We start from the raw sequence: 13,098 nt of genomic DNA, 5'->3' as shown, positions 1-13,098 counted from the left end.
GACACCTTCTATTAGGAAAGAGTGTTTTCAACTGTTTCTTTGGGAAACACTTTCAAAAATGTTACTTGAGGTTGAGTGTATCTGAAGTATGAGCAAAGCCAGAGTTGTGCTGTCATAAATTGGTATTATTATCACTAAACTGTTTAAGTGTAAAGGTGTAGGAGACTGAGGGAGATGAATGGTGCCTGGTGTAACCAGATTCCGCATTGCTTTGATGCATTGCACTGAATGAAGTCTTTCTTATTTCCATAAGCCTGACTGGATAACGCGTGATCTGTATTCTCCCCCATGCCCGGCTCTGCTTGCCGATAAGTCTTTCGTGCACGCAGTTGGAGCCCTCAGCATGATCTCATTTCCTGTCTCCCCAGCACTACAAACACTATCAAAGCCACAATTGTTCTGGTTTTGGGAGGATTGTTGGTGCAACTGTTGTTCCGCAGTTGGGTTAAATAAACAAATGTGTGTTTGCACAAACAGTCAAGTTTTGGTGTCGAGGGAGGGTTTGCAAGAGTTCACTTCGTACTTTTGTTTTTCACAGACGCCCTCACTAACACAGTGGCGGAGACATTGATGGTCACAATGCAACTCGTCTGTTTGGTAGTGATAACTGAACTAAACAAAGGCCTTTTAATGTCATTGTAACCCCTTGTCCTAAAGGAGGCTGTGTTTCCATGCAAGCCTGCCTGTCTGTGTTTGCATGCAAATTGTGTTTTTTTTATTTCTTTGTTCTGTTGGTGAAAACTTTAGGAAAATAGTTTCAGTTGAGGCTTGCAGAAGATTGAAAAACAGAGTTTCCCCAAGTCTTGTGACTTGGATTCTTTCATTTAAATGAAATCTAGAAATATAGAAAAACACATTGTGTTCAAGTCCTTCTTTTTTACATCTGGAAGGGAGAGTCACGTATCACATCTGCCCCCTCTAATGATGTGAGTCACCGGTAATTGTTGATGAACTTTCACTTTGCTTCATATTGATGTGGATGATGAGTTAGATGGTCTTAAGTGATTGCTTTGCCAGACAAAATTATTTGCATTAATTAACGACTTACTAAAAAATGCATTAATTAAAAAAGGATTGAAATAACTTGTGGAGTTTGTGAACTTTTTAGGATTTCAGCTGGACATGCAATCCCTTTATCCATCATATTTTCCTCTGTACTTTGGTTCAGAAGTTTGTATTCACATCATAGGAATGTGGTGCTGCCATTTTTGCTTAAATATCTGTAAAAATTATTCTTTTATTTCTAAAGGGGGATTTTATCTACACTTTTTCACCTTAAGGTCTTAAAAGTTTTTTTTCATTTCTAATCATTTTTCTTTGTAGAAATTCTCCAATATCATCACGTTAAAGCTGTGTTCACACCACCCTCAGCAACACGCATTCAAGCGACGACTTCCAATGAGACGTCGATGTAAACATTCACACGTTCAACGATCAAGAACCCACTTTTAGTGTGCTCTGGAATGCGTGTCACATGCCTGGTGTGTCCGTAGCTTTAAGTTTTCCTGTCAGTAACAGATGAATGTTATCAGGCAAATATTGTGTTTTTGTATTCTTGTGGTGTAAATTATACTGCAACACCTGCAGTGTTGCTTGTAAAACTCGAGAAGAGAGAAAGTGGTTCACCCGTGTTTGCCTGGGTACCATGATGCAGGCAGACAGCTCTCTCCTCTGTGCTTCTTGAGGCTGTGTACACATGTGTGAGTGTGTGTGTGTGTGTGTGTGTGTGTTCACCTGTGAGTCAGAAGTCTTGTTTTCTTTGGTGGCTGACCTCTGAAGACAGGTGTCCTTGCAGACACACATGTTCCAAAAGCGTAGCCCCCGCACTGGTTTTGTTAATCAAACCCACAGTGACAGAGAATCATGCTCAGCCTCTGGATCTACATGCCATAATTATCAGCAGGGAAGCGACCATCGTCCAGCCACAGGGTGGTTCTTTCCTGTTAGAAACAGGAGAGGAAGGCAGGCATGCCCTCACTGAGATAAGAAAAACAACAGCCTTCAGCTTTCCATTGTCCTTGCTTTGTTTATGTTGTTCAGGGAAAATTTGCAAACTTCATGTTTCATTTGTAATCCCTTTGAAATCAAATAAGACTTCCCTGGTGGCTTCCTTGTTTTTAAATTTTTTAATTTTTATGTGGAGGCATTGCAGAGAATTACTAAAGTAAAGTCATTTCTAATCATGACCTGAATCTAGTGATCTCACAGTTTAAGATTGAGGCCTACTACATTTATTTTTCCTCTTAGACTATCATGCTGCTTTCACTGTACTGTTTGAAACAACTCAGAAAAAAAATAATGACATTGAACATGTTTTTACGCAGCAGGAAAGCTGTTTCTAATTACAGGGAGTGTTTTGGGAAAATGCATTTTCAGAAGAACATAAACTCTTTAAACGAGTTTTGGCTGGACTCTCACTTTTCTCATTTTTTTTCAACTAATATCTGCCTAAAAGCCCCCAAACCAATTTTCTCAAACTGCTCCTCTTAATTCTTATCTAGACTCGTTCCCTGTATTAATATTCTGCTTTTACTTGTAAAAACCTCTGACAACCCTTAGACTAAAAGTGTGAAACTCATGAATGCAGATGGATGTTTCTGACGGCACAAAAGAGAAATCCAGCAAATCTTCAAAATGTCTTAAAAATACTTTCTCTGTTTCTGCGTAGTTTTGTTTATTTTCAAAGATACTTCTGGCATTGCTGTCGGTATTGTTAATACATTCTTTTACAAAGATTAATGTAATAGATCTAATAGAGCAGGAGCTTGGGTTTGCTTGAAAGTTAAGCTACGGATAAAAAAAACTGTATAAAATCTGTATTCACTGCTGTAGTTTTTATTTTGGTACAATGCAAAGCCATGTCTAAATTGAACGTTGTTTGTGTTTTTGCAGTATAACTTTGTCGGGAGAATCCTTGGACCCCGAGGGCTCACTGCCAAACAATTGGAAGCAGAAACAGGATGCAAAATCATGGTGCGAGGAAAAAGCTCCATGAGAGACAAAAAGAAGGTGAGATAATCAAAAAGCCTGCATGCATTTTTTCTTTCCTATTAACGCTGAGCTGATGCCTGCTGGCAGCTGTCTGACATCTGATAGTGCTGTAAAGCCCAAGAACTCTATTGTATTTAGAATTTCCTAGCTAAGATTGCAGTCATAATAAAATACTTTTTAAGCATATCAAGTTTTGAAGCTGCAGGGGGAAAAAAAATAGCAATCTCTGCTGTAGGGCAGCACGATATGAGAAAAACTTGCGATATGCGATATTAGTGATCAATATTGGGGTGAGGATATAACTTGAGAAAAATGAACAAATAGCAAAAACAACAAAAACATTTCCATTTCACTGCAAAAGTTCAATTTAAATAAGAGTCAAAATCCCTTAAATTATTCTCCAAATGACCCTCGTCTAAATAGGAGGACAACATCTAACATAAAAGCTCCATCCGATTGGTCAACGACGTGAAGGGCCCCATCTGATTGGTCAAAAGCATAAAGGGATTTATTCAGTTCATTAAATAGTTCAAGTTGCCATAAGATTGTTTTAGCACATTTATGGTTTACCATTTATGGCGATTTCCGCTGACTTTTGCAATATGGATATTGCACAGCTTGAAATCGCGAAAACGATACATTTGCGATTAATTGTGCAGGCCTACTCTGCTGTTAATTGTAAGAAGCATCGTTGGAGTGATCTTTTATTTGGACACATCCATGCAGCAAAATAAATTCAGCTGTGTGTCATTACTGCTGGGGCTGTAGTATTTATTTGTGCCCCATTAATGAAGTTGTATTTCTCTGCTAAACCACATGTTTATGCAATGTTTCAGACTATGACAACTGAGGTAATTTATATTCATCCCTGAAGGATGAGAAATGTTTCATCAATTTTAAAAAAAAAGTTTAAGGTTTGGATTCTGCGATAATGTGGTCAGTTAAGCATTCCTGCACATTTAGCATATCATTTTCAGCATCTAAAGGGAATTTTTATGTTTACCATGAACTTTTTTATATTTTTCCCCATCTGCTTTGTGATCTTTTACATTTGTCTTTTAAATTATCATCTCTTTGATTCCTGGAAGTATGTTGGAGGCTGACATACATGTAACTCTGCTCTTTAATTGCCAAAAATGGCAAATAGGAAAGCCCGTACAGTTACTAAACTGCACACACAGGCAGTTCAGATGTTAGTTTTAGTTCTTGACATAAATCCATAATTACCGTCGTCATGTTTTATCTTTTTTGTCCTGTGCTAGTTTATTTTTAAGCTTTCTGCAGCTGTTTCTGCCAGAGGTCATTTGAATTATTAAGGCAAGGCAGAATTCACAGCACTGTTTAGATTACAAAAATTCACAAAATCATGAAAATTCAGTTACCTGTTATTTAAAGAATACTTCATATATAAAAAACATTTTTATTCAATATTTGCTTTTCAGAATTACGGTCATTTAATGAAAGGCATCGACTTGCTACAACAGTCTTACCTCATTCACATCCTTGTTGGTTGTCATTCTGCACTTTCTTTGATCTGACTGAAGGAAACTAAAGCTGATTTTTATTTTTTTTATTTTAGCCTTCACCTTTATTCTGTAAAGATTAAGTACTTTTATCATGACTTTAGAAAGTAGGTCAAGAGATTAGTTTTTTGGTGAAAGCATACTCTGACATAACCTGGGCTCATGCGTAACTGTCATGACCTCTATGTGCACATTAAAAGGAAGAACTTGAATGTATGTTAGCTCTGTACTTATCGATTTCATGGTTTAAGATGCTAAAAGTGCGTTTTTAACTACTTTACTTGGGTTTTACTCTCCAAAAACCTAAACCGTATGGAAGAATCTTCTGAAATTCTGTTTAAAGTTGGTTTGTGTAAAAAGCTGTTTGAGATGGGTTAAAAGGGTTTAGCGTTCTGTCCAGTTTGTGCATACGTAAATCACAATAATCACTGTAAGATTTGCTCTCTACATCCCCAAAAGCTTTTTGGATAGACCCGAGTGTCACAGCCACCGACAAAGCCGCTGAAGTAGCTGGCGGTCACTGCGTTTTCAGCCTTGGTATTTTCAGCTTGATGCCCCCATGGCAGCAGAGGATGCGGCGGCAGCAGCTAAGCCAGTGTGTTTATTCAGGATCCATTAGCGGCAGCATTTTTATGCTCTCAATAATTCAGCTGGTTACTCCCCCTTGGGCCTCGCTGCCTGACAGAGAGCCTGCTCACTGGAGCTCCGCAATGGGAGAGTCGTGCAGCTCCAGAAAGAGGCGAAGCAGAGTCAGAGGAACAATGCTGAGAAAAGGAGAGCAGGTCTAGCAGAAAAAAAGGAGGATGGAACTAGGGGAAGAGCAAAATACTGTATGTAAGGTAAAGAAAAGCGAACTGCAGTATTTTGAGCATTTCCATTATTAAATGGGGCCATTAAGCCGGACCAAAGCGTATCATTTTTGCCCCCCTATTGGTTGTAGGTCCATAAAAAATGGATGAATGGTTAGTGTAGCTACTGTCGTCACACGATGAAATATGTTTATTGGCGGAAGGTCTTTATCCTCTTTGCCACCTGAAATCTTCTGTCAAACATTAAATGGCTTTTTTACATGAACTACCAAAAGTGGAGAAGGATAAAAGTGAGCTGCTGGATGACCTCCACTGTAGTTGTTGATAACTTCACACTTGCTGTAGTTGCACTACTACGATGCAAAGCTACGCCATCAATCTACGCTCCACATTTACTGTGATGGTTCAACTTTGAGTGGAAACGCTCGCCTGAATTTTCTGGAGCATTCTAGACCGGACCGGACCGCTCAGCATTTTTTAAAAACTTTTGACAGTTTTACTAGAAAGTAGAAGTGTAATCAATTATAATAAAGGTTTTTTTCTTGTTTGTAGGGGTCAGCACTTTGTCCTTTACATCCTTCAACGTCCCTTCAACGCTGCACCTGTTTGGTGTGCTGCCATTGAGCCTCACTTTCTCTGACCTTAGCTGAGGAGTCTATTAGAGTCGAAGGCAAATCAGCGCGGCCTCTAAAAGGCGTAGCTGACATAGTGTAGATAGTTTCATTTACAGCAGTTAAAGTTCAACCTCTAAAAGAAAACTGGAATAGCCAGCGGTGTCGGGTGCTGTTGAGGCCACACATCAACATCAGCAGAAAGCTTTAAATGTCAGATTATCCTCCTGTGGTCACGTGCCCCGCAGCCCAGGTGGGAGAGGCTTTATTTGGTGCAAGATTCAAACTTCAGTTATTAAAAAGAATTTACAAGAAAGCAACATTTAACTTAAAACTTGGATAGTTCATATAGACTTACTTTCAGTAGAGGAATTTACAATATTAAAGAATGCAGTTTAAGGATTTTTCTTTTTCTGGCACAGATGGAACATTTAAAAGCCTTCAACAGTGTTAAGGCTATTGAAGGAAATACAAAACATGTTATTTTTTTATATAAAACATACAGCAGCTATTAATAACTCAAGATTAAGGGACAAGAACTTTTGACAAGATGAGCTAAAGTTACCGAGGAGGTGCAACTTATCAGCTTTGCACTAACACTGATCACCCACTTAAATGGTACTTATTTTTATTAATGCCATTTATTCAAGTGAAATTAATCATTAAAAACAAGTTTGAAATTTGAAGTTAGCCAGTCTAGACATTTTTTTTCTTTTGAAAAGCAGTTTGTTTTTAAGCTCCAGTCTTGGCTTCTGTTTTTTCTTAACCATCCCATCCTATCTTTCCTCCTTTCTAAAGCCATATTATCATTTTGTCACTTAAGATCACAATACCTTTATTTTTCACACAAATGTACAATAATGCTACTATTTTGTTTATGCTAAATGGTAAAAGTATTTATATGTGTCCTACTATAAGCTCCTTTTTGAAGTTCTTAAACTTTAATATAAAGCTTTAAAACCTTTTGGTTTTGTTCTGCAATTTTTGATGGTTAAAAAAGTGGGCAGATATGAGGCAAGTAAGGATCAATTTTAATAACAATTTGATTCATATCATAATTTGTGGTTAATATGATTCATAATCAATATTGGTTCATTTTGATCTGATCCAATTCACTGACCTAAAATGGATCCAAGACACCTTCAGCCAAAGATTCCACCAAAGGGACTCAGAGATAAATAAATACCTGTGTACAAACAAACAAGTAAACCAGAATTAATGTAAAATCCATTCACACTAAATTTTCCTAAAGTTCTGCCCATTGTTGATTTTCCATGTAAAAACACTAACAGAACATTATTAGAACATTCTACCACTGTATGGTCACGTCTGCAAAATTTATTCAAGCTTTTTCCACACAGTAGACTGTAATGTTGATCATTTTTTGTGGACATTACATGTGTGTTGTCCGCTGTGATGACAGGATTTACGTTAAACCTATTGTGCCTCAATCCAAATAGTAGTTTTCAATACAGATTATAATATAATTATTTCATTTCAAAACCGTTTTTTAGTGATGTAGTTCTATTCCATTTGATTACCAACGTCCCTCAGACTGATGGATCTGGTTAGATCGTAGGAATATAAATTGTTTAATGAGTGAAATGCAAATAGTGGTTTTTCATCCTTTAAAATATGAACACAAATCAAAATAACTTATTCCACTTACGACTGTTTATGCTAAAATAGTAGGTAGATGTCCACACAAGTTTAAATCAATCCTCTGTAGCACAGCAAAAGACACTCAGAAAATGCTGAGTCACCTTACAAGGCTTGCGCCCTCGTAACACTCTATGAGCAAACAATCACTGTGGGATACTAACCTCCCATCCCCGACCCACATGTAGAAAAGGGGGGAAAACGAGAGTGGAATATTGAACGTCCTTCTCTGTATGTGTCTGTGTGTTGTAAAGAGCAGTGCCATGGCAACAGCTCTCTGTGGAGTTGAAAGCAGGTGGGTGGCACTCAAATCAAACTCTAAGCTGTGTGTGTGCATGCTCCCCTTCATTTGATGGTTTTTGTTAAAAACATTCAAATCAAACCTGACTGTGCACCACAATGCATTGTTGGTAACTAAAACACTTGCGCAAGAACTCAGCACTTTCAGAAATGAGAGGTGTGCTGAGGTTGTGGTTGTTTGTGTGGATGTGGGTAAACAAGGCAGGAATCTGTCCAACTTTTCTCAACAGCAGAAGGTAATATGGTTATCACCTTTAAACTATGATCCCCTCAAGTCTTACTTTTATTTTTTAAAGTTAAAGTATTTTAACCAAACCTAGGAAGTTTAGATGTATTCCCTACATTTTTTTTCTGTTCGTCTTATGTGGCATCCCGTATCTAATTCTGAGGTTGTTTTTCAGTCAACCTCTGCCCATACTCCTCACCTCATGGGAGTGGAGCAGACAGCTTTCAAACCACTGGCTTTTATCGTCGTACACTGACATGCGATAGTATATCACAGCTATTTGGAGCGCTCTCTTTGTCTGCGCTCTCCATTGGCTTGACTAAAGGGAGTAAAGTACTTAATGATACATTAAGGACTGTGGTATAAAAATAAATGGCAAACAAAATAAGCCACTCTGTTTTATTTTGTTTAGTTCTTTTTTAACCAGTTTACATATTACATTTTTTCTTCAAAATGTATTAAAAGTTTTTTATAATGATGACATAATGGTGCTACATCTACATTTACTGCGACCGTTTCCAACTTTTAAGTATAAATCAGGCTCTCTAACCTGTTACTCGACAGGAAATTGCTCTATATTCGGACCACCCCCCCAGTGGTCATTTTAAAGAACTACCACATTTGGAAGGTGAAGGCCTGGACAGAACTTGTAAAGTTACTGAAGAGAAGGCCCCAATAACTGGACTGCTCATGCAGGACCATGTATAGATTCAATATGTGTGTATTTAGACAGAAAGGACAAATGTGGAGCAGATGGGTTGATGCTAAATCCAAGCACTTTGAACAAATTACCCAGCTATGGATGAGGAAAAGAAAAATACGTGAATATGTTACATACACAATTGTTGGTAATGTGTGGGGAACCCTCTAGACCAATGGTCCCCAGCCCTTTTCAGGCCACGGACCAGTTTAATGTCAGGCAAAACTTTCACAAGCAGGGCTGTGTGAGGCTGAAGTGGGCATCAATTTCTTTCTTTCTTTTTTTTTTTATCTTTTAGCCTCCAGTTTCCCTTAACTTTTGAGTGTAACGTTTATCTTCATCCTCTGTAAACTATCTATGGTTGGTTTAAATGTATTTGTACTGTAGGTTTTGTGTAATGGAAGCATTGAAATGTGGTATAGATTTTCCCTAAAGCCATTACTGTAGAAGTGGAAGCTACAAAATCTGACATCCAACTTTTAAGGTGGGACAGATTGGGGGAAAAAAAAGAAAACTGACATTTTCTGAATATAATAATAAACCAGAATCCACCATTTGAGAAACTTAATTAGCAGCAGGATGTATTTTCTTCACGTGACCGAGCAGTTTGACATGAATCGTATCGGGAGAATCCAGTAGTTTTCCCAAAAATAAAAATAAAAAATACTTTCAGTATCAGATTACAAATAAAATGGGAAAAAAATGTAGGCCACGTTTTTTTCCCCTCTGCGGCCTGGTACCAACTGTCCCCATTATGGACCGTGGCCCCGGGGCTTGTGGCCACTATTTTAGACCATATTGTGCAAATGTGCAAACGTCCTCTAAACTCTAAGTATCATAACTGTTTTCCTATCAGTAATGTAGACGTGGTTTAGAACTCCAGATCCATCTTTCCGATCTCACTTATCTTTCACTGATATTAATTGCTGCAGGGCTTGCTGTCACCTCTGTCTTTATGAAGCAAAGGATCTAATAAAGATGGTTGTCCCTTCAAAGTAAGAGTTGAATAGCTGACTGAAGCCCCATCCTGTCATCCTGCTTCTCTTCACAGCCCCCCGTCGTCCTCTGTCTGTCTCTCTCCTCCTCACAGTTATGCCGGTGCTGGCCAGTCTCCTGAAGCACACCCACACTGTCACATCCACTCACCTTCTCCTTTACTCTTCCTGTTTCCCTGTCCAGGAGGAGCAGAACAGAGGGAAGCCAAACTGGGAACACCTAAATGAAGACCTACATGTTCTAATCACAGTGGAAGACACACAAACCAGAGCTGAAATCAAGATGAAGAGAGCGGTGGAGGAGGTCAAGAAGCTCCTTGTTCCCGCAGTGAGTAAATAATCCACTCAAAGTTGTATACAACACGGAAGAAACGAAGAGGAAGCTTTTGCCCTAATCTTGTTTTTCATTTGAGTGTCTTAGATGTAATTTAGAGGGTAAACTATAGTCAGTCAGCAATGGGATAATGGCACCACATATGGCAGACCATCGCTGCCCCACTGCTACCGTCCTGTTTACTTTCACATATAAACCAGGGGAACAGGTTGGCTATACCTCCAGTTGAGTGGAAAGAGGCAGTCATCTCCACATGCCTCCTGTGATTGCCACATTTCAGCTCCGCTTCCCCTCTCCGCATTCTCCAATATCCGTGTGGCTGTTGGTAGTTTCTGGCGCTTTGTTGGCAGGACAGAGAGCCTCTGCGCCTCAAACCAGGACGACCTTGTGCGACGAGCAGCTGATTGCTTAGATTTGTCACCAGGTGGCTGCACATACAGCTTTGGAGCTCTTCCGGACGTGGGGTTATAGCCAGTGCTTGGCGAGGTGTAACATGCTGTGCAGTGCTTGCTGTTCTTGTTGTTGTCGGTGCTCAGATGTGACACGCAGCCTCACTCAGCTTTAGTGGCATCCGGGGTTGGGGTTTTAAAAAACAAAACAACCTTTTTTGTAGAGACACTTTGAGCAGGAGGAACACCAACATCCAGTTGATGCTTCACACGACTAGTTCACATTAGAAAGTAACACTTTGCCCCCTGACTAATAGCATAATACATGAGCAACAGTCTGCCTTTACAACACGGAGGTGGCTGCTGTTGTAAGCAGAAAACAAACAGGTTTTCTGAGAGTAATGGCTTCAGTGGCATTTTGCAACTGTTGCAACTTTGCAGATCATTCTGTTCAGCATCAGCTCTTCTGCTTCTCTGTACAGATGGATGTAAATAACTCATCTTACTGCCTGTTTAAGAAAAAATTAGTTCAGTTTGATCATTATTTGGGTTCTTGTGTTTAAATGTTTTTGTTTTTTCCCTCATGCAGCTTGCTTCTTAATTTTTACACCCATTCTTTTCTGAATACTTGAAGTTCAAGATCTCCTCTGCTGTTGCGTCTTCAGATGATGACTACATAGTTGTGCGTGCACACACATGCGTGCACAGAAAATTCCAAAGGTGAAACCAGGTCGTCAAATGACAGTGTTCCAAGCTGTCATGCATAATGAGCCCCTGTTAAAGCATGTGTCGCTGTATAAGCAGAAAACCCTGTAAGTCATTGCCTGCTCTCTGCTGCTTAATCCTTTCTCAATACAGAGCCTCACCGCAAAGCAGCATCACATGTATCCCATTTGATAAACAGCCTATTTTAGGCCAAGATTAATGTTAAGTTTGGGTTTTGTGGTCAAAAATATATACATGTATGTTTGAAAACAAAAATGTTCATGAATGGCTCAATTACTGCTTTAAGGTCGTACTCCGATCATCTTTTGATCTCATTTAAAAGCGTTCCCAGTAGTCTTATAATTATGATTATGCTGTTTTTAGCCCCAATCTTAAAACCTGTTGTTTTCTTGAACATTGTTTCTGCAGGAGTTCATTAGAAATTCAACTCTGAGTTGTGGGCACAGAGGAAACGCCCTCAATTCCAATCATCCATCTGTTGACAGTCCCACTAGCTTACAGCCCCTTACAACTGCGACCTAACAATACTGGTACAACCAAACAGTTTTGAGCCAGATGCCAGCTCAAACCAGGAAAACAAAGACATACATGGATCTATTTAATCAGAATGGAGCGGAGCAGGGAGCTTTTGTCACCTTTGTGACAAAAGCTCCTACACCTTTGTCACTGGTGTAAACTTTTTCAAATGGCTGTTATTTGTCTGCTCCTTATTCCCTGCTATAACAATATAAAAATACTCGGAAATGTAATTTTGAGCTTAATTATCTTTATATTTGTTAGTTAGGCCTGGGCAAAAAATCGATTTGAATGAATTCAAATTTCTTTCTTACGGGCGATATACAAAATAATTAAATCGAGTTTTTGTCTAATGGGACATTTTTGGCTCCCCAGAGCTGCCGTAGCGTTAGTTCCACATGGCAGTGTGGCAAGCGACAAACAACAAACAATATCAGAGCACACACAAAACAGCAAGAGACAACATGGCTACCGGTGAGAGTGGGGAGTTTGTTCCCACTCTTAACTGGTTTTATCAGTTAACACTTGTTTATGTCGCCGTTATAACAATTTAGTACATTGTAATAATAATTAGGACTTTTCATTTAGACTTTTTTTTCCCGTTTTTGTTTTTAGACACTAGATGAGCAAAAGCAGCTGTTTCAATGAAACATTAACCTTAGAGCTGTGACAGTGTGGGATTTTTGAGCACCGCTGGGATGAACCAGCAGGGGGCCCGGTGTCGCAGTTTATGAGGTCATCACCGCGGTGATGCGGTTATCATCACACCCCTAGTTAACCTGCACTCATTGACTTTATAAGCTGGATATCTGAAGCAGGTCTCATCTTCTTTGTGTCTGGTATCCTTCTCCACCTCTCTGGTCTTGGTCTTGTGAACTCTTAAACTTTACATGAACTATGAGCTCTGAAGCATCGGCGAGGCGATGAAGCTGAAGCATAGAGGGAGAGATGTGTGGGAGAACATGATTGAGCTACTCTTTCAAGGGTGGATTTATTTGACTGATCCTTCCCTAGTGTACACACACACACACTTACACACACTGGCACCCAGAAACACAGAAAAAATGCACAATTTCAAAAAAAGAAAAAATACTTTCAAATGCCTGCACACAAACACACCCGCACACACACACACACACACTGATTGAAAGGCTCCTCTCATCCCTTGATTCCTTCGTTAAGACGCTCAAACCGACACTGCACTTTAGGTAACCTCCTGCTCAGAGAGCTGCAGCATATAGATAAATCCTGATAGGTCCACTTACCTTTTCTTCTTGTCCCTTGAATGGCTGGGGAGCAAAATAATCATTGAACTGTTG

The 13,098-nt window shown here is 39.3% G+C and overlaps 1 protein-coding gene across 7 annotated transcripts in view; it reads left to right on the top strand.

The window, feature by feature from the left end:
* The window catches only part of LOC101158568 (protein quaking-A), a 71,987-nt gene that overhangs the window by 31,364 nt on the left and 27,525 nt on the right, over positions 1–13,098 (top strand). For all 7 annotated transcript variants that reach the window (XM_023951536.1, XM_023951541.1, XM_023951539.1 and 4 more), the window contains exons 3-4: positions 2,893–3,009; positions 9,999–10,142. In XM_023951536.1, the coding sequence (XP_023807304.1) occupies positions 2,893–3,009; positions 9,999–10,142 (261 nt within the window). The remainder of the gene's footprint in view (positions 1–2,892; positions 3,010–9,998; positions 10,143–13,098) is intronic.

The sequence above is a fragment of the Oryzias latipes genome, chromosome 22 (genome assembly GCF_002234675.1).
Source record: "Oryzias latipes chromosome 22, ASM223467v1".
NCBI classification, from domain to species: Eukaryota; Metazoa; Chordata; class Actinopteri; order Beloniformes; family Adrianichthyidae; genus Oryzias; species Oryzias latipes.
Note: the sequence above shows the minus strand (reverse complement) of the source record. Positions and strands in the feature narration are given on the sequence as shown.